General features: G+C 36.5%; 1 protein-coding gene across 1 annotated transcript in view; it reads left to right on the top strand.

Annotated features, from left to right (window-relative positions):
* The window catches only part of ORC1 (origin recognition complex subunit 1), a 967,334-nt gene that overhangs the window by 26,648 nt on the left and 917,296 nt on the right, over nt 1-23,390 (top strand). Inside the window, exon 3 of the mRNA XM_044086852.1 lies at nt 6,207-6,621. Coding sequence (XP_043942787.1) covers nt 6,207-6,621 — 415 coding nt within the window. The remainder of the gene's footprint in view (nt 1-6,206; nt 6,622-23,390) is intronic.

Here is a 23,390-nt window from a genome sequence, read left to right as displayed (position 1 = left end):
AATCCAGTCATGGCAGCGAAGATCTTCAGCCACTGGTGCCAGCCCTGCTGCAACTTATGTGCCTCCCCAACAAATCAGAAATGTAGCAGCAACTTGCCCTAATCCCCCCCCCCCCCCACGGTGAATCCACGAGAGACACTCTGATATATGATTGGCCCATGGGACTTCTGTATGCTTTCCCTCCCTTTCCCCCTCTTCCCCAGTTTTTAAAGAAGGCCCTTTGGCTGAGAAGCACAGTAATCCTCATTACACCCTACTGGCCATGATAAATTTGGTTTCCTTTCCTTTGGCTTCACCTAGTATACCAACCTTGGATTCTGGATCCAACTCCAGAATTGATCTCGCACCCGCAATAGTTGACTTGCCTGAACCTTTCCAGTCTCAAGCTGACAACTTGGTTTCTCCACTTCCAGTAATCGCCAGGCAGAATAACCTTACATCCCCAGTTCATGATATCCTTCTGGCTTCATAGATTTTCCCAGTGGATGGTTTATCTCAGCAAATGGAAGAGATTTCTTATCTGGTCCAGACAATCAAACTTCCATAATGGATTCCAAGATTCATCATTTATCTCCCATCATCTCTGCAAAACCTTTTTGAAAGGGGTCTCTCATATCAGACCACCCATCAAAGAACCGATCTGAGCCTTGGGAGCTTAATACTAGTACTGCAATACCTGATGCAATCCCCTTTCGAACCTGCTACCACTTGCGATTTAAAGCTCTTATCCTGGAAATCACTATGTTTAGTAGCCATAACATCAGCAAGATGCATCTCTTAGCTTCAGGCCTTGTACATAAAATGCTTTTACATGGTCTTTCATAAAGGTAGTGTCACTCCGGTATACCCCTTCCTTTCCGCCTAAAATTATTTCAGAATTGACAATTAACCAGACAATTGACCTACCAGTTTTTTTCCTAACTACTCCAATAAAGGAGAATACTGCCTTCATTTGCTTGGATATACATCGTTCTGTCCAGATAAAAACGTAATTGTCTGTTAGTTATTTGTTTCCTCTTCTGGCCTGTCTCTAAAGTGATCTTATCGAAGTGGTTAAGAAACTGCATTTTATTTGTTTACTAATGTAATAAAATTCCTCTGCCGAGCAAGGTCAAAGCACATTCCACCAGATCAGTGGTGACTTCTGTTGCTTTTCATTCAAAGGCTTCAATGGATGATATCCATGCAGCTGTAACCTGGTCTACCCTTCATACATTTATCACTCATTACAAATTGGATTTTGTCTCTGGGGGGAGAGCAAGCTTTGGTTCAGTGGTGCTCGGGAAACCCTCCTTCCATAAGGGCCTCCCAGGACATTAAGTAGCTAGGGACTCTGTCCCATCAGTAAGGAGTGAATGAAGATGAACAACATCAAGAAGTTATGTTCTTACCATAACGTTCCATCTGTGTTGTTAATCTTCATTCATTTATTACGTCCCACCCTCCTTCCCCCTCTTAGGGGCTCCTGTAGGCTCAGATTTGGTCATAATTCCGAATTAGTGTTTCTGCTCAGAAAAAGCCTCTGCTTTCTTTATCATGGGCAAACTCGAGCCGAGGTAACAGGCAGAGAGGCACTATGGGTAAAACTTATCTCTAAAGTTTTTTGGCTGGCAAGAGATTGTTATAAGGCCAACCTGTGTTCCGAGGGCGGAACTGACTTCCCATCAGTAATGAATGAATGAAGATGAACAACACAGATGGAATGTTATGGTAAGAACTTAGTCCAAGATCTGTTTGTGAAAAAGGAGTTCTCATACAAGATCTACTCTCCCCTATTTGGTATGGTTTTCGCCCAAAACACAGTACCTTTACAGTCCTTGAATCCTTTATCAGCACTATATCCCAAGCTAGAGACAATAATAAACTGGTCTCTTGCATATTCATTGATCTCTCTAAGGCATTCAACACTGTCTCATCCACTGCTCCTGACCAAACTCTCAGACTTGAATGTTTCCACTGCAGCAATATCCTGGTTCGCTATTTACCTTAGTGACTGACAGCAATCCAGTCAAATGGCTTTCGGCACTCTCCCTTGCTCCTCCTGTCAAACTTGGGAGTACCTCCGGGATCTATTCTTGGGCCTTTTTCTTTTCAACCTCTTGTCCACACTCGTCACTAGTCCAATATGCAGATGACTCCATAGCTATCATAGTAGCTGATTCCCTCCAAGAGCTTAACATCCTTAAAATCCTTCTCAGCCATTGAAAAATAGCTTTCTAGGTGTCTGTTAATCCTTAATCCTAATAAGGCTCCACTCCTGCTCTTTCTGTCCAAAACCCTTAGCCACCTTAAATCCAACTTCTCAAATACAATACGAGTCACACACCAAGCTACTAGGGGTCCCAACAGATGACAAGCTCAAATTTGACTTGCATATCCATAACAGCATCAGGACAACTCACCAGATGCTTGGACTCCTGTGTAGAAAGAAAAAATAAATTCCTATCACGTAATGCTAAAATCTCTCATGTCTGCCTCCCACCTACCCTTTTCTATGGCTCACAAATCTTCACCCGTCTTCACACTTCTCTTTAACCAAACTTGAAACTGCATACAATAAAGTTGCTAGATTTGCTGTCAGTCCAACTTCTCTCATCACTCTCTCTCCCTTAACAGTTTAACATGTTAGAATTCTGCCAACAACTGCTCCTTTCACAGCTTCAGATCCTACATTATATCTTGTACCCTCCCTCCTTCTATCCTAACATCTCTTCACTTGTGTTCTTCTACACCCCTTTTAGGGCACTCTGAAGCACAGATCAAAAATTACTAAAAATGCCCAAGCCTAAAACTAATATAGTTCAAAACTTTTTCACTTACTATCCTGTTCTTTCCTGGAATAAACTTCCCCAGGATGTCAGAAATATTACTCATCCATAACAATTGCTGCCAAAGACCATCTTAAAAATAACGTGACATGCCATTGCAAAAATCCTCCCCAAGTGCTCCCCTCCTCACTGGCTACCTCTAACTCCTCTCTCCTCTACTACTGTCTCTGTCCTACTTCTGTCTCTGCTATTAAAACATTGAGCGAAGCATAAATAGTCAGACTACCATCTTACCTGACTATTGTTGACACACTCATATTCTTACCTGTTTACTCTTACTTCATGTATCTATTTCTTGCGCAAACTCTGAGTGCCTTCTACCTTTAAGAAATAACAACTGTTCCTAACTTTATCCATGGACTCCAATTCCAATTTAGGAGTCTTTTGGACCATACATACATGTCTTGGTTGACAGCATTTGTATACCAGTTATATTTTTTGTTTCTATTAGTTGACCATGTTTGATATGTATGCAATAAGTTTCTCTCTTCTCTACTTTGTTGCAAGTTTTTTCATATTTTGAACTAAATTTTATAAATGTATTTGCACTTTAATATTGTATTTTGTTAAGCTTCAACAGCATTACAAATGAGTAGCATGTTTTCTCCCTAGATCTCTGCTGAAAAAGGGCCTTGGCAATGTTGGATTAAACTGGTCAATAAATGTCACATAAATAAATTTAATAAATAAAAAGTAAATAGAAGTAAGATGTTAAGCAAAAAGATTCGAATAAGTATCAGAAATTCCCATACTGAAAAGCTTACTTCAGATGTAGAAGAAATGCTTAATTAAAAAAAATTCTATGAGGCTCTTAATAAAAAATAATAATCCTGATTACAAAATTGATAAGTATTTAAAGAAAAATGTTACTAAAATTTGGTGATCAACAAATGTCTCTGAATAAGTCTGTTATCCTAATAGAATTTAACGAAGCTTAAAAAAGGTAGAATGGTTTAAATATGGAATTATGTAGTCTGCTTCCTTCTAATTTAGAATTAGAGTGATAATTCCTCCTCATGAAAATTTTCTGTAATTATGTATATACTTAAGGAAAGGATAATGAGTTTCCTCATATATAGATCTATTTCATTATTAAATGTGGACTATAAAATATTTACTTCCATCTTTGCTAGAAGATTAAAGCATATTTGATCTACTACAGTTCTTGTAGTCAATAAAATAAATGTATGATGTAAAAAGGATAGTAACTATGATTTAGCACCCAGGATTGAGCAAGAAATTGGTCCTAATTAGCTTAGATATTGAACAAACTTTTGATTTCTGTAGATTGGACCTACTTGTTTAAAACTGGAGTGTTAACATTTTCAGAACAGTTTACTGGAATATTAAAAACCAGTATAGAGACTCCAAAGCATATGCTAAAATCGGATCTTACATTTCTCAAGGATTTACTTTAAGCAAAGGCACAAAGGAAGGATGTCCCTTGTCCCCTCTACTGTTTGCATTAGCTATCAAACTCTTAGCTAATAGTATAAGCAATGAAAATATTGATTGACTCTAAAGGACTGGCCATTTAAAATTCTGCTTTTTGCAGTTGGTATTTTTACTAACTATAGGAGACTTGAATAATTTAATCAAATTGATGAGGAAACTGAAAAATTTCAATAAGTATTGCTGTTGACATTTAATAAACAAAATTTAATGTTAAATCAATTACCAGATAGTATGTTTAAAGATAAATATAATTAGGAAGGAAAATAACTAAAATGTTTAGGAATAAAAATCTACCACTGTGGTTTAAGTCCTATGTGGCACATCTCATTACTAAGGGTTTTGCATCCAGGAAGAAAGAAGTCTTTGTCTCCTTCTACTCTTCCCTCATTAGGCCAGTCATTGAATACAATGCCCCATTTGGCATCTACTGTACTAAACACCCGCAACAACCGGAGTGGCCACAAAAGTACCTCACAAAGAGGATCCTAGGCCTTAAACATTTGTCCTATATGAACAGACTAAAAAACACCAACTATTCTTTGTTTCATATTGCCTTCTTAGAGGCGATCTCTGCTTGACTTACAAAGCCATGTCTGCCCCAGCTCTGCTAGAAATGCTACATGTAAAGAAATCCCAATCCTTCCACACCACATGCTCCAGAGACCTCGACCTCATTACCACAATCAACATAACATGCTGGAGGGACAGGTTCATAACCCAGAGACTGCCCATGCTATGGAATAGACTTCCCATACGTATCAAGCAGAGCACCTCACTGGCCCTCTTCAAGAGAAATCTTGAGTGGATGGGAAATAGAAAATCCACCCCAGGGATCCCTCCAATGGCTTTACTCAACAGAGGCACTGGGAACTAAGGTAGGGTGGCACGATGCCAGGGTAATCCTATGGGCTAGGCTTGTAAAGGCTCTAGGGCCATTAGCCTAGTACACACATAGGAACCTGTAATGAATGTTCCACTTCCTGTATCTGTAAAAGACAACAAAAAATATTCTGGAGTCTTTTGGCAGTTGCTAGAAAACTTATTAGAAAAAAATTAGAACTGTGTAAATGTGTCATGCATTCAAATAATTTTAAAATTTAACAGCAGTATTATGTAAAACTGAAAAAAGGGATCAGAATAAGATCTATAAATAGTACTGAGAGTTTACTGGTTGAGAGAGCCTTGAAATGTTGCTACTGTAATACCAAGACTTAATGTGTTGATTACTTTGATTCATTGTATTCCTAACATTGTATATCATTGATGTTGAATTTCTTTCCCTTTCTTTGTATATATTGTACATTTGTTAAATTTAATAAAAATCTTCTTAAAAATGGCAGTCCTTACTTACTGCATCACAAGTTAGTCTTTCACTTTTGTACATTATAGTTCACATGAAACTTTACTGTTTTAACCATTCAGTACCCGGGGGGGGGGGGACTTTGTATTTTTTCATCTACTTGTCTTCATCTCAATAATATCCTTTCCTGTTTGCTCAACTTTTATTTGCAGCAGTCTCATGGGCAATTCTTACTTTCTTGTTCATTTTATCAGGAGTGTCCTATACCAACACTTTATTCCAAACCACTTCCATTGTTTCAAGGAATGATGACTTAAATTTCACTCCTTTTATGTGTTACATTCCTTCACCACCTCAATGACTCAAAACTGGCGACGTAATCTTAATAATATTGATTCATGAACACCATTCTGCCTACCATCGCCAAGTTTTTGCTTGGTTGAAACAGTTTCCTTAAAAATTTGCTAGTGTTTTAGAATTCTGTTTTTACACAGTTTGAAATGCCAGTGTCAGTGTTTTGTCAAGTAACTTAAGCAAATTCTCTAAAGTATAGATGTTTTCTAACTTTGGTTTGTATAACTGCGTATCTGTCGATATATGTACATTTTTTTTTCTTTTTCAAGGTGGTGCAGCTGTCTCCAGATCAAGTTTTCCAGAAGGAGAAAAATGAGCATGTTTTGTTTGTGAAACTATCCTGGAATGGAAAAGCCTTTAAACCTTTAACTAAGTGCATGTTACCAAGTAGAAATGGCAGCTCACCAATGCAAGAAATAGCTGACAAAGTATCTCAGCAGAACTCTTTAAAGCTCAATTTCTGTTCACCTAAAGATGGAAGCTGTGACTTTGACATTATTCCTACTTCTGCGGCTTGCAGTAGTAACAAAGCAAGTCACAGCTTAACAGAATCAAAAAATAGTGACATTGAAATTGAATCAAAACACTCTGCATCAAAACATTCTCATTCAAAAGATCGAAGTTCTTTGCGGGCTGCAACCAAAAATAGTACTCCAGGAGCGAGGAAGAAGTTGCAGCTGACAAGTAAGTGAATATAATGAGAAACCTTTTCATAAAGAGGTTTTTTTAGTCTTGCAAAAAAGAGCCCTCTGCCTTTTGTAGACTGCTTTCAACTCCTTCAGTTTCTGCCAAGATTTTCTGTTTTAGCTTATGAAGTGGCAAGAAGACTAATTAGTATAATCTGTGATAACTCTGCCATGTATTTTCTTTGAATATGCATATGTTTTTAAATTTCCAGTCTAATTCTTCTCTTGAAATTATTTTTATATATTCTGGAAGGTAGAAATATTCTCTTGTTACTTTTACCCCTTACCACATGGCAAAAACTGTATTAACTGAGTAATAGGAAACAGCTGTACAGTAGTCTCATGCCTGAGCTGTGTTGGCTGTACCTGGCCTACTCTGCACCCATGTATACCTAAGAATGTTGCTGTATGAGTCATGCCAAGTCATGACTGAAGAGGGGATAGTGGTCCATTTCACATACCAAGTGAATGATTATGGTTATTGCTGCCATAGTGGTACACATTTTGACATGTATTCCATTTTAAAAGCGACAAATAACTATGCAGTCGATAGTAAAATTGGAGAAGTGCATTGTAAGAGAAATGTCTAGTTCAACTGAAAATGTTTTTCATTAGCTAGATATTTTTCTGGCAGTTTGAACATTACTAGTATATATGTGCTCATTTGAATTTAAGACTTGAGGGTGAATCGTGTTACCTTGGCCCCTTTACTTGACAAGTTTCTGGGAGAAGGGGTTTGTTCAAATGGCCCAGACTTTAAGCTGCCAAGAGCAAGGCTATTACCGGTGATTTGTACATCCATGCCTTACTTGGGTTTTTGTGCCAAGCTTCTGTACAGCCCTGGCTAGTTGCACCTAAAGAGGCATTGTTTGACCATGATCTGCATTTACTCCTTAGTCTTGGATGTGGCTAGAGTACAAGTGTAGGAGGCTAGGTTTTCTCAAAGAAAAGTGTAGTCTGGATTGCTGATAATATAAGAAAGTATCACCTGGCTGTCATCTTCCATTTGGTTGTCAGGTTGTGCAGCCCAGCCTGTCTTGCTACCTTGAGGGACTTTATCTCTGGTTACTCTGAGGAAGTTGCATGGTTTGTTAATGTAAGAATAAGCACTGATTTTTACCCACTGGGTTAGCCTCTGACTTGGTTGCAGATGGTCCAGTTTTTTGGGGACGGATTCCAAACAATGCAGATTTCATTCAGTTGTCATGAAACTGCTTCTAACATGTCTAAAGTTTTCCATGTCTAGTCTAGTTACAAATTGTGCCATTCTCACTGAGATTTTGGTGTGTTCCGATTTAAGAAGGCACTTGTCACACCTCTTTTCAAAATCATTCTTGGATCTTAACATTCTGGGGTTTTATCTTGTCTTTAATTTCTCATTTATTGTGAAAATTTTGAGAATGTAATGTAGCTGAAGATATATTGTTATGGCTGGCAACTTATTGAACTGTTGTCAATCCCGTTTTAAGTTGAGGTACTCTACTGAGAATTACTTTCATTCAATTTTTTTATGGCAAGAGAACAGTGAATTATTTATTCATTTTGGGAAACCGGGAAGAGCATTTTTTTATATAAAGATCTTTATTAAATTATCACTTATGACATAGTCTTAAAGTGAAATCAAATCATATTGACAATCTTATTTGCAAGCATTGTACATCACAAACTATACTGACATTATTTTGTTGCAAATATTACACATTGACAATTATTGGGTAGATAAGTAATCTAACATTACATAGCTTATTCAAATCCTGCCTTGTTTTGAACTTCTTTCCTCCACTGTATGCATTATTCCCAGAATTCTCATTTTTTTCTGTTCAGTTTGCTCCTACCCTAGATTCCAATTCCATTTGTTTTATCTTTGTTACTATATTCACTACTTTTAGTACAGTTGGTTTAGACTTTGATTTCCATTTTCTAGTATTTGCTTTTTTAGCAACCACCATAATTAATTAGGCTCCACAAGGCCTTACTATGTATAGCCAATTCTGATTCTGTATCATAGCTCAGAAAAATTTCCCTAGATTTATTTATTATTTATTTATTTTAAATTTGTTGACCGGGATAGTCCAACTGGATACATGTCCATTTTCAGCAGAGGCCTGGGAAGAAAAGCTCCAAGGTAGTCGGAGTCAAATATAACTATGTAGACATAAGTACAGATAAGTAATTTACAGAGGATATATGAAAAAAATATGAGATGGTCAAGTTCGCAAGTATAGTTATCCCTGGTTTAAGTCAGGGGAATACATTGACAGTAGGCAGAAAGTAATATATTATATTATATACTTTTATGAGGAGAGTTAACCAGGCTTGTTACAGTGGCAAAGCCAGTTTAGTGCCAGATGTCTGATTTTTGGTTTTAAATTGGCAAAGTGAGGAGAGCGAAGTAATGTCGGCTGGAAGGAGATTCCAAACTCTGCCTACAGAGTTTGCAAAGAGGGCATCCCCAGCTGCATTGTTAATTTTGATTGTCTGAATTAGTAATTTGTTTGAGGATCTAAGCAGTCTGTTATGAGGGGTTATAATATTTCTTAGGGATGGTGTATTATCTGGATTATAGCTATAGTCAGAAAGTTGTATTGGATTAGACTAGGAAGTTCTAGCCACCCAAGCTGTTTGAGGTTAATGCAGTGGTGTGTCCTAAATGGTAGGCCAGTGGCAAACCTGGCAATGTGATTGTAACAGGATGACAGTCTATTTAGGACCGACTTGTTTAGATTAGAGAAAAGGGGGGAGGCATGTAGAAGTGTTGAGATTAGGTGGGTGCGGGCTATGGCAATCCTGGCTGGAGGGGTTAGGAAGGCTTTTATTCTATACAGTGATCCTATTTTTTTATTGATTGACATGCAAGTCAAATTTTAGGTTATTATCAATAATGACTCCAGGTAGTTTTGTAGAGGGGTTGGGGGAGATAACCGTGCTATCCTTCGCATTAATGTTGAAGGTAAAAGCAGCAGACCTTTGTGTAGGTATATGTAACACAATCCCAGCAATAAAACCTCCAAGGTCCTCACCTCCAAGCGCAAAAAATATAGTAGAAAAAACAGGAATGAGGAACTCCACGATGGTATAGCAGACAAAACACTTCTTTATTTGTAACAAAAAGAACAGGAAAGATGAGCGCTTTCTCGTACACACTGTACGCTTCTTCAGATCTAAATTATATAAAATGTAGAAGCTCTTATATAGTACTTCCAATCACTTATTCAGTAATTAGCATCCTAATCAGCATCTTAATTGGGCAAAGTATGCAATTAAACATTCTAAGTAGTGCTTAACATTCAACAGAAGCCGAGAAATGGATTTCCTGTTGCTGCAAAACAGCAGCATCACATTAAACTCTCATATACTAAGAAAATTTCATTGTAGAAAAACATAATAAAACGTTAGTATCCCACATTACTCAGATTCATAGTTTGGCTTAAAATAAGTCAAAAATGTGTGTACCACAAGTATATGAGACACTTCCACATTAAAAAACATTAAAAAACATCAAAGAAGTCTAACATCATTATATACTTAAATAAAATACATGCATAAAATCAAATAAACCAATAACACCAATAACAATTTGTAGGTAGTGGCATTATAAAACCCAAGAGTTCTATTCGTGAATGTCAACCCGCCCACATCTGTTCACATATTAAGTTAAACAGTAAAACGGAATGACATTCAAAATACTATGCATTATTTTGACGTTAATAGCATTTGCTATAAAACCTCAATCATATACAGCCCTTAAAAGAAGCGTTTGTTTCCGCAAAAACAGCCTGTCCAAAGAACCAAAATATATGTGCTCATTTAATGTTAAAGGCACTTATAAAATAACTTGTTAAACATGACTATACATATAAATAGTAGATATATAGAAGTTGATAACAATGATCGCCTTTCACCTTAGTAAGCTGCTTTATGTAAATATAAACTTATTGTATTATTTATTTATTATATATATCTAGCCAAAAAACAAAAACCAAAAGCATAATAATAAATAAAAAAGAGAAAAAGTAATAATAAATAAAAAATTTTTCTATATCAAAACATATAACAAAAATATATAAAAAATATAAATATATAAAAATAATATATAAATTATGTCTTTTATATTTTTTATATATATATATACATGATTTATATTAATATATATGCATAGCTGTACCAGAATAGTTAATCTATAAAATATAGTATATAAATCTTTTAAATTATCATTTATTACTAATTATTCATCAAATTAACCATTACTTAATATAATATATAGCCATAGCCACAAAGCCGATATAAATTTATCTTATAAACTATATTCAAATGGCCCCGATGCTCAGCATCCCGTACCTATGAACATTAGATATCCTAGGTATTAGAAACAACATATTATAAAGTGCATAAATATAGATGTCTAGACATAATGTATCTTATTAGAAACCTAGAATGTCAAAATATATAATATATAAAAAATACACATCTATAAGTATATAAATACTAATGACAAAGATCCTCTTAATAATACTTAAAAACAGTAATATAAGTTCATATCTTATCATATAAGCATCATTTTATACTTAGAAAGACGTTAAAAATAGTGATGACATTAAAACCAAGGGTTTAAAATACCACTATAACAGTGGATTCAGTAAAGGGGAGTCCCTGGAAGAAATGACCATTGGTTAAGCAAGGTATAGAAGTTCCACTCAGATGTTTTCACTTAGGAGTTTTCCAAAGAAGTCATTAGTATATAAAGAAAAACGTTATATTATTTCAGACTTCTTTTCTTCAGGACTGATCTAAGACTCACATACTGGTTAAGGCCTGGAGTATGATGCGCTTTAAATTTTAAGATCCATTGTAGCTCTATACTTTCAAGATCATTAAAGATGTCACCTTCCCTACCATTGGGATGTACCAACTGTAGTGTCCTAAAGCTAAAACTATGTTCTATATTATTTAAAATATGTTTGCTTAGGGCACTTTTTGGATCTTTCTTTTTAATATCATGAATATGATTATAAATACGCTCCTTCAAGGACCTTGTGGTCATCCCAATGTAGAACGCATCACAGTTCAGGCAATTAGCTAAATAGATCAAATTAGAGCTGATACATGTTGATCTAAACCTGGGTTCAAATTTAATATTAAGTTCAGGATGTGTGAACCCTATATCTTTTGAAATATATATACACATGTTACATCGATTACATGGAAAAGTTCCTGTTTTTAGCCTGTGAGATGATTCCCCTTCTAGATTCTTCTGTAGCTTAGTAGTAAACATATTCGTCTCACATTCAGATTTCTCAATACACAATAATCTCTTAAGATTCTTACTGTTGGTATACAAAAACCTAGGTTTTATTCCTACCATATTCTTTATTTCACTATTGGTAAGTAATATACCCCAGTTTTTACGAATAATATTGGTGATATTCCTATTATCACTAGTATATCTGGTCAAAAAAGGTATAAATTCTTTAGACAACTTAGGTAGAGTATAAGTTTTACAATATGTCTTTCTAGATATAAAGGGGGTGGGGGTACTTACTACTGATAATTTAGCCTGTTGTATTAATTGTTCATTGTAGTTCCTTTCTATGAACATATCATTTAACTTGTCTATTTGTTCGATTCTATCTTCTTGTTTGTTACACAATTTATTGACTCTTAAATGTTGACTTTTAACAATGTTCAGGAATATATGTCTGGGGTGCATACTAGTAAATTCCAATAGGGTGTTTTTCCAACACGATTTCCTGTAGATGGTATGACCCAATTTCCCATACTCATCTTTGGTGATAGTTACATCTAGAAAATCTATTTCATTCAACGAATATTCAAATGTAAATCTGAAAAAAGATGTTGTACTTTCTAAGTCATCTACCATACTCAGGAACTCATGTAGAGTTCCATTCCAAAGTATTAGTATGTCGTCTACAAATCTTTTGTATAGAAACGCCTTCTTGAAATAAATGTGTTTAAATAAGTGTATGCATTCCCAGTAATAGACGACAAGATTTGCATAGCTGTTTGCACAGGGGGTGCCCATGGCCACCCCCCATTGTTGCAAATATAACTTCTTGTCATATCTAAAAACATTGTTATTTAGTACCAAATCCAGGATGGCATTTAATAGAATTTTCTCATCATTACTATAGCAATCATAATTGTGTAAAATATATCGAATGGCTTCAGAACCATACCCATTGGGAATGGATGTAAAAAGGTTCTTCATGTCCATAGTAATGAGAATAGTTTCACCAGAAACACCATCTTCAAGATTATCTAAGACTTCTAATAATTGATAAGTGTCTTTCAGAATCGAATCAATCTTATTAATAATAGGTCTAAGTTTCCTCTCAACGAAGACTGACATTGTCTCAGTAACCCACCCTTCCCCTACTACTATAGGTCTTAAAGGTGGTGGGATTATCCCTTTATGTATCTTCGGTAGTCCTTTAATGTAGGGAATCTTCGGTTGCTCTATCAAAAGGTATTGATATAAATCTTGATCTAACTGCCTGCACATCAAGAAGTCATAGAGTTCCTGATGTACAGAAAAGACAATTTTAGTAAGATCACTGGCACAGATCTCTTTATATGTGTCTATCTCTCTCAGCATAGTGAGCATAGATGTATTATAGGTAACATGATCTAAAATTACCACCCCACCCCCTTTATCTGCAGGTCTAATAGATATTTCTTTGTCCTGCAGTAAAGTATAAAGAGATTCCCATTCAGTGTGAGACAGATTAGCATATAAATTAGTTTTCCTTGTGGTATTAAAATAGCTATAGAAATCCATTTCACAGGCTTTAATAAAACATTCAGTAACAGGTGTTAGTGTGGGTGTAAAAATACTTTTCTTTCTAAACCTCTTAATGCATTCTTGATTACAAGCACCATATTGTAATTTGTTATCAAACATACATCTTAAATTAATTTTACGTACAAACAGCCGCAGGTCAGTAAGAACTTCACTTATATTACTAACCTGGGCAGGAATAAAGGATAAACCCTTATTCAAAAGAGTATAGTCAGTCTCTGTAAGAGTCCGTTTAGACAGATTAAACACTAAGTCTGTTGTTCCCTTCTCCGATTTCTGTTGTTCGATAGCATCTCTTCCCCTGAAAACTTCCTCTTGGTGCGGCCTCTGCTTCTCGACCTGCTTTGAAAATTCTGCCGAAATTTTAACGGAAGAGGTAAAAAACCTTCAATATTGCCATGTTTGACTTTCGGTTTGGCGCCTCGCAGATTTTCATCTTTCTGAACCAACGCTTGTTGATTACAGGGAGGAGTGTCTCTAATGATGTTGTTTTGCATATGCGTCAAGGAAGGGGACGCTGAAGGTAGTGCAGTTGTAACAGCTGTTTCGCTTAAGGTGGAACTTGCATTCATCACTGTTGAAGCATAGCTCTGGTTTAAAGAGAGTCCTTGACTAGAGTTCATATCTATAGGAATAGCATGTTCTTTGTTCCGAGTTTCATTATATCTTGGCCAAGAGAATACATTATTGTTGGCAAAGTCATTATGATCCCTGTGCAATTTACGCGTTTTCACTTGCTGTAACTTATCACCATATGCGAACACTTGAGTGAACACACTGTCCAATCTCTGCTGGAAACTTTCCTCCTTAAAGGTGGTGGAAATGTCTTTGCTCAGGGATTCAGCTTGTAAAAGGAGATCTTTCTCAACAGGTAAAAAATGCTCAATCAATAACTTTATATAGTTGAACCCCAAGTCAAGATTCAATTGTTGCCATTTCCGTAGTAGCTCGGGATGAGTTTCACCATAAGAGGGCATGACTAGCACTCTCATACCTCAAGTCAAATTTTAGGTTATTATCAATAATGACTCCAGGTAGTTTTGTAGAGGGGTTGGGGGAGATAACCGTGCTATCCTTCGCATTAATGTTGAAGGTAAAAGCAGCAGACCTTTGTGTAGGTGAGAAAAACAGCATTTTTTTTTTCGATGTAATAACAGGTGACGTTCAGAGAGCCAGTTTTCTATGGTATTAAAGGTGTACTGGGTAACAGACCTCTGTTCCGAAGGAGATGTAGCAGAGCAAAGCAGGGTGGAGTCATTGGATACAGCTAACATTTGAGATGACAGCGTACAAGTAATTAATAAAGATGGAAACCAGTAGTGGCCCTAATATTGAGCCTTGTGGCACTCCAAGGGTGTTTTGTAGAAGGTTAGAGAGCTTGTCTTTCCAGCGAACAGCCTGCTGCCTCCCATTGAGGTAGGATTTGAACCACAGCAGGGCTTTGGAATCTAGATAGAAAGTTTTCAGGGTGTGGAAAAAAGTTGATTCTTTGGAGAGATCAAAGAAGAGGGCAGAAGAGATCTAATTGTTATGGTTGTTTATGGTATTGGTGAAAGCCAGGAGGGCCAAAGTTGTACTGTGGTGTGGTCTGTATCCATGTTTGGTATTGGCCATGAGGTGATTTTGGATTAGGTGGTGCATGAGTATTTTGTGTACACGTTTTTCCATTATTTTTGCCAGTGGGTAAAGTATAGCAATTGGTCTGTAGTTGGAGAAATCTGTGGAGAATCATCCTTTATGTAATGGGATTACATAGGCTGTTTTCCATAAGGTGGAAATTTTTGCCTCTGTTATGGTCCGATTTAAATAGAATCGATAAAGGATAGGCAATGGCATCAGCTGATTTTTGGAGGTACTTGGCGGGGAGTTGGCCAATGGCGAGTGTGGTGGGTTTTAATTTTTTGAGGAGAGAACGAACGAGTGAAGTGGGTACTGATTGGAGACTAAATGAGGGTTAGTTTAGAGGGGTGGTATTATCAGGACCTGGGAGCTAGGAGGTAGTTGGCTAGCTAGGATTTGTATTGTTACAGTAAAGAAATGGTTAAGGCAGTCTGAGACATCCTGAGGAGATTTATCAATGGTAGCAGCGGGGATGGGGGTGGATGTTTTTCCAGGGTAAAGTAGATTGTTCAGACCTGCCCAGAACTTCTGAGGATTGTTCCAGTTAACTGTCTGTAAATTATGATAGTATTGTTTTTTGTCTGTTAGAATGGATTTTTTAGTTTCATTCCTAGTTTGCCTGTATTTAGTATGATCATGGGGGTCTTTAGTGGAGCGCCATAGGGCCCATAATTTGTTTCTGCTATTGATTTTTTGTCTGGTCTATTTAGTAAGTCATGGTGCAGTTTTAGCTTTTGATCGCTTTGAGTGTGCAGGAGCATGCAGATCTAGGATTTCGAGAAATTTATTGTTGAAATATGCAACTGCCTCCTCCAGGAAAAGGTGTTTTAGCATAGACCAATTACAAGAGATAAGTTCCTGTTGGAATTTGGCAGGGTTGAAAGTCTTTATTGTTTCTTTCTTTCCTGATTACGGGAATTTGTGGGATAATGGCTTTTTGCTTAATGACATAAGTGAGGAGGTGGTCACTTAGGTCACCGGGAAGGGTACCCACAGTGTACAGTTGGGGTTTGCTATTTACAAGAACCCAGTCAAGGTATGGTTTCTTTTTGGCTGGGTTTACCTAGCCTGGTTGGGGAAGTTATAGTTTGTGTGAAAGCATGCAGGTTAATATGGGTAGATGGGGATTGTGAGGAACAGGTGCTCCAGTACCCACAGTGTACAGTTGGGGGTTGCTATTTACAAGAACCCAGTCAAGGTATGGTTTCTTTTTGGATGGGTTTACCTAGCCTGGTTGGGGAAGTTATAGTTTGTGTGAAAGCATGCAGGTTAATATGGGTAGATGGGGATTGTGAGGAACAGGTGCTCCAGTCTTTTAGACACCAAGCAATAGAGTTTCTTGGGGATAGTGACATGATAGCCAGTGGAGGGTGACTTCAAGTGTGTCTATGTTGTTGCCTGGGGGGGTTATACATACCAGTGATGTTAATGCATTTATTTTTGTTAAGCTGTAATCTTGTGGCAAGAATCTCAGAGTTGTTCTGAGGTGGTTGGTTAACAATTCTGGTCACATTTAACCCAGATTTGTGTAGCTACCCCACCACCCTTCCTCGAAACACGGTCCACCGTCTGTATGTTATACCCAGGAGGTAACATCTCATCAGTTGTGTGAGGTTTTAACCAGTTCTCTGATGGACATAGTATTTCAGGGGAGTGGACAGCCAGGAGAAGCATGCAGTTCATGTACTTTATTATTAATGCTCCTAATATTAAGGTGACCGGCCAGGAGAGAGTTTGTTGGTCTACTGATTCTAGTTTGATAGCTTAGGTTACAATTGGAGGGGGTGTATTTATCAGAGGTGGATGGGCTGGGGTTAGGGTGAATGTCACTACTGAGTATGAGGCTGGGTTTGTACCTTTGTAATAAGCCTTAGAAGTTTATGTAAGAGTTTGTAGTATTGCCTTGATCTAGGGCTGGGGTGCCTGGGGTTGGTATGCTGAAAGAGTGAGCAAGGAGCTGAGTTACCATTTTTATAGGCATGGCTGAAGGTGGGATGCTTTATCTCTGGAGTGATATTATGGTCTTTAGGGTATTGATAGCCAATAAGCATATGGTTTTCATACAGGGTGAGTACATATGAGCCTAGCAGAATGGGTATTAAATAGTACTGGAACATTATGAGAGAAGAAAAAGGTTAGTTGGGATCAGTTGTTTGACTTGACACTGTAGTACAGGAACGGATGACCAATTTAGGTAAATTAGAGTGGGAGGAGAGGGTATGTAAGTGAGAGCTGGTAGGAGATGGAACAGGGTGGAGAGAGACTGGGGGTGAAAATAAATTCAAATAATTATGGGAGAAATTTGGAAGAAACCAAAGGTTCTATTGAACAGTGGAGAGGGAAACAATGAAACTTTAACAATAATAAAACATACATACAATATAAAACAACCTTTGTTGTTTGAATCAGGAGAATATTAAACAGTTTCAACAACCAATATGCCCCAGGTGTATAGTACACAAATACACTATATGATTGTCATAGGAACATGTATAAATTACAGGAAAGTCTTTTGTCAAAGTATTTAAATCCTAAATGAAGATGATTACAAACATAAACATTTCAAACTCCCTTATATAAACAATATAGTATTCCACCCCCAATAGTCTGTTGATGTGATCCAAAAATATCGCAACAGTTATGAAATCCAGTTAGGTATAAGCTAATTCTAAAAATCCTGTGTGTTCAGGCCTAATGTGACCGTTGAGTGCCCCTAATGTCAACCTAACATATTCACAAAACTAAAAATTAGATCCGGACAATGCTATGGTTGATAAAAAAAAAAAAAAAAACACAACCAAAAAATATGTCCCAGAGACAAAACGCAAATGTTAATAACAGATATATTAGTCTGTTAACTGTGTGTGTCCATGATCGAAAATCTTGTACCTTCAGGAACCAAATTGTTAAACGCTAAAGTATTCGAACAATAAGCAACTAGTTGACATCCGCATTAGTCCCCCAATAAACGGAGAATCATACAATGAATCAGTATCAAGCCAATAGAATATCCAACCAATATTTCCCAAACCTGAAGTGTAAAAAACACAATGTCACTAGTGGAAAATTAACCGTTGCTCGAGGAACCTAAAACATCCAAAAAACAACAGTACCAGTCGATGGCCAATGGTGCTGATGTAAAGTCTCGGTAATTAGAAGGCCAGAAGTGATCCAAAGCAGCACTTACAAAAGCTGACTTAGGCGTAATATGGAGAATGCATTAGAATCACCAACCAGGATTATCCAGCCAACAAATGACCTCCGTATAATCCCATTAACAACCATTTGTAAAGTCCAAAGTATCAGGAAAAAAGGGTCTATATTAGAAAAACAAAGTTTCAAAACTTCAAATTTTCTAATATCGACCCCTATTCAGCGAAAGCTGAAAATATGGAAGCAACAGAAAACCAAATGTTTTCCTAGGGAAAGAATTTAGTTGTCAATTTCTGTTTCAGTATTTTCAGTGCTGTGGTGGAAAGTTACAGGTCGGGTTCAGGTAAGTGCGCATTGAGTGCGGGTTAGGTATGTGTGTGATTGTGTGGACATGGGGGTTAGGGTGGGGTACGTGAGTTAGGGTTAGGGCGCGGTTGAGGTGAGTGTGCAATAGTGATGGACCTTAGGGTTAGGGTTTGGGTTAAGGTAAGTGTATAGTTAGTGGTGTGTGTATAGTTTAGTGTAGGGTTAGGTGTGAGATTTTAAGTGCATGTGTGTGGATTGCTGTTTGTTTGGTGTACTTTTGTTTTGTGTGTGTGTGTGTGTGTGTGTGTGTGTGTGTGTGTGTGTGTGTGTTTTTGGAACTGCAAATTTTTTTCCCTAGGAAAAAATTTGATGTTCTGTATGTTCGATGTTTTCAGCTTTCGCTGAATAGGGGTTGATATTAGAACATTCAAAGTTCCGAAACTTCGTTCTAATATAGACCCGGAAAAAAGTGTCATACACACTGCAAACTTGCTCTGGGTCCCAGACATATTACAGGATGTCCAATCTTTGTCTGTTGAGTGGGTAAATGGAGTGATCTATCGTGGAGAAATTTCAGCCACAAACAAGACCGGTTTCAAAATTTGCTCACCCAGTATCTCTGAGTAGTCCGAGGGAATTTTTAAGGTCTTCCAACTCCTTACACTCCCAGAAAATATGTTCCCAATTACTACTTTCTTCCCCATCACACCTCCAACATTTGCTGTCTACCTGAGGAAAAATTCTCTAGCGTCTACTTTAGGTATAAAAATACCTATGTACACATTTCCAACCAAAAATCCTAATTCTTCTAGATTTTGTTGCATATTTGGGAGATCTGCATATATCCCCTCATTGTTTCTTTGTGAATTTCTTATCCACTTTGTCTTCCTAATCCTTTCTAACCTCTTCAGATTCTTAGTTATAATGCAGTATTTTATGTGCTCTGTTTATTTCTTTAGCAGTAGCTTTTGTTCTAGAGTCTGCTAAAAACTTTACCAGTGCTGGTCTTTTGTTTAGGGCCCCCCCATTTCGTTTTCTTTGCCTGCACTGTATCAGTCCTTGATAGGGTAGGCAATCTCCAACCTGCAGTCCAAGTAAATTCTTGACATCTTCCCATTCTGTTACCTTTCCCTTTATATTTAATTGATCACAATACATTGGTTCCTTTGCCAGTTTTCTCCAATAAATTGCAGCCTCCTCTTGCCTATTGTCTGTATCAATGACTGTAGTCATCCCTATCAGTAGAAACTCCTTTCTACATTCCCTTGTTGACTTGGTTCTTAGAATACTTTCTGCTACTTTAAAGAGAATAGCAATAATCATACAAAACATTATATTCATAAAATTCTGCATCGAAAATCCCAGTTTCTCCTTGTTTCATGAGCTTAGCCCCTCTTTCATACTCATTCCTTTCCACTTTGAATTATAGGTTCCTGCTTGTGCTACATAATAGGAGCCTTAACTGTGTGGCTCTGAAATACCCCTTCAAATCCGGTAATCCCAGTCTGCCCTTTTCTATTGTGAGAATGAGCTTATCCCACTTGACTCTTGCTATCTTCCCTTCCCAGATAAAATCATTCAACTCTTAATTGCTGTTGCAACTTTTCTGATTGATAAAAATATGCCTGACCTGTGAATAAGACTAAGGGGACTAAAAACATTTTAACTGCTTGTATCCATATAACAGAGCTTCCAGTTTATCAGTTTTTGTATTATCTTTAGTTAGTCTCTTTCCATATATTCTTATCTGCCACATTGGCATAATTTGTATCCATACTCCTTAGTACTTCACTTTATCATATCTCCATAAATATGGATATTGCTGAACCACTTTGTGTGTGAGTAACATAATTTACAGCTATTACATTTGTTTTAGCTTCATTTATTTTGTGTCCTGAAAAGATATGAAACTGTCTCTAGATGTGGCTAGGTGGGCTATTTGTGCTCCCATAATTGCAAACACAGTGCTCCTAAAATGGGAGTTTGATATGACCTTTAAAATTCCCTTCTTTGAAAAATGTGTTGGGTACATCAGATATTTGGATGATTTGTTTATTATTTAGAAGGGCAATGACAGTTTGCTAATTTTTTTGAAAGAGGTGGAAGGTCTTAGACTTTTTGTAGGTCACTTGTACGGTGAACAAGGACAAGATGAATTACTTAGACATTGAGATTTCACGGTCTTTTGTAGGTGGGACCGAGACCAGAATTTATAAAAAACCTACATTCTGTAATTCTCTCTTGCTGGAATGGCTGACAACTTAAAAGGATTGTGAATAGTCGGTTTATTAGAATTTCTAGATCGACGTCTGATGACAACAAATATCTAAGAGTTCAATTTTCTTAAGAATATGTTTAAGGAATGTGGATATCCTACCGATTTGTTGCACAAGCGTCATCATGAGATATGGGAAAAGTGGAGAGTCATCTATACCTCTATTATAAAATATGGTCTTTGTGGTAGCCAGGAATTTGAGTGGCTACACTGTGTCACATGACACTAGTCATAATATGGAGTTACATTACACCACTGATGTCAGAAATATAGAAGGCATTATTTGGAAGAACTGGGACATTTTTCAGTGCCATAATGACACTAGAAAATTGAGCAATATAGTACCTACCTTTTAAGTACAGAAACAAATTTTACTATCAATAATTTTACTGTAGAGGCCTCCCATTACCACTATAAATGCATTTACAAACTTCACTAGGAAATGTGTTGGATGTAAACAATGTCATTTCATTGAGACTGATTTACACTGATCCAATTTTTCAGACAGTCAGTAAGGAGGGTAAAGGTAGCAGATTCAGTTGTTTATCCAAGAGAGTACTGTATTTTACATGCTGTCTCTGATGCCACATGTTTTACATAAGCAAAACTGACAATGCTTTGAATAAAAGAATCTACCAACATGTATATAGTATTCAACATGCTGATAGTAAGAGTGCTGTTGACAAACATTCTGGGACCTGTGTGGATTTTACTGGTTTTGCCTTTTCAGTTATCATGCAGGTAGATGTTTCAGCCTTTGTAGACAATTGGTGTAATGAACTGCTGAACAGGGTGGCAGCTTAAGCTGGATGCTACATATCCACCAGGCTTGAAAATGTTTCATTACATAGTGGACTTAAGAAGTGAGCATGCATGTTGTAAATCTGATTACTTGATATTCCTGTATATTTTTATCCTTTCACTATTCTTAGTGTTTGTAATGTGTTTCAAAATTAGTACAGTGGTGATTATTCCCACAACCATGTGGGACACCAGGGTTTTATTCACCAATGGTGGGTAAAGTGTTTTTGAGTTTTCAAGCTCACTTTTTTACAATTTTATGCTTAGAGTTAATGAAGGAGTATCTGTAGGTGTCTTTTTTTCATACAACAGCCAAGATTGGTTGTTTTTAAATGTGTGAGGAAAAATGTTATTTATTGGTCTGCACATCTTTGACTGACGGTAATATCAATTTATTAAGATGAAAGCACTCAACTGTTCAGTGTTATGTTGAATAGTTCATTTGATTTTTGACCAGTTTTACAACTTTTTTGAAATAAACATGGAATTGTGTTGGAACTGACTGCTGGATCCTGGTTTTAACCTAAAAGGTTATCCATGTTAAAAAGCATGTTGCAGCCTGTGCTTCTAAGTGCTTTCTAGTTTTGCCTTTTCTTTATAGCTCTCCAAGATGGGAAAACACTTGAATGCTTTTAGAAAACATGATCTCCTAGCCATTTCTCTTTATTACATTATCTTCATTGAGACTTTATGACCAGATAGAGTTGCTACTAAAAGCATACATTTATTTTCTAGAAAAAAAAACTTTATAATATTCAGTGTACTTTTTCATTTTCTTTTAAAACTTGTACTAGATTAAGCTAAGGGCCTTAATCCAGTCATTTCCTTATGCAAAAAAGAGAAAAAGTACATCAGTTTTTCTTTTGTCATGCTCTTTTACCAGACTTTTTTTCCTATTGCAGTGCCTACATTTCTTAAAACTGAACAAGGAGACAAAAAGAGAGAGAGACGGGCGGGACAAAAAACAGGAGCACCTCTCTTACACTAGTTTCCCCATTGCACTTAAAAATAATTGAGAGAACTGTGTAGTATGCAAACAAAGTCATGCACTATAAAATGTTGCTAATAAGAAAAAAAATATTTTACTTAACTTTCTCCCTCCTCTTCCCCTCTCCTAAGCATTTTTCCGAAAATTAACAAAAATCGGAAATTCAGACCACTGCACACGGACCAGGCACAATAACAGTAGACAAATCCTTTATTAGAAACTAAGCGGTTTCACCATTCCAAATGGCATCTTCAGAGTAAAAAACTCACACATCACACCCCTTTTATAAGACTAAATTAATTAAATTGAATAATTGATTAATAAATTGGAAAAATTGATGTTATAAATTTAAAGGGATACAGTGAAAAAAAGCCAACTAAGAAATGATTAAATAAATAAACCTATCATTGCCATTGAGTCCATAGAAACATCCATTCATACTGGTTACTTATAACCTTTAAACTTATACCACAACACAAACAAACATTTACAACTTGATTGAGTAAATTATTTTTATATATATATATATATATATATATATATATATATATATATATATATATAAATACACATATTAAAGTATATATATTGTTAATACATTGATAAAAATGTATATAAATATATACATAAATATGAATACAAATATAAATATAATTATAAATATATAAAACTATTAAAACATTTGCAATCAATAGTCAAAACAATCAAATCTGATAAGATTTTTGCTTAAGCACAGGTTTCAAGGAAATATAATCATTAAGGCCAGGCTCCTTCATTGCATTAAGCCTCAATTGCCACTCAACCTCC

The sequence above is a fragment of the Protopterus annectens genome, chromosome 10.part0 (genome assembly GCF_019279795.1).
Source record: "Protopterus annectens isolate FY-2018-M chromosome 10.part0, PAN1.0, whole genome shotgun sequence".
Classification (NCBI taxonomy): Eukaryota; Metazoa; Chordata; order Ceratodontiformes; family Protopteridae; genus Protopterus; species Protopterus annectens.
The sequence above is the reverse complement of the archived record's forward strand: the minus strand, read 5'-3'. Positions and strand labels throughout refer to the sequence as shown.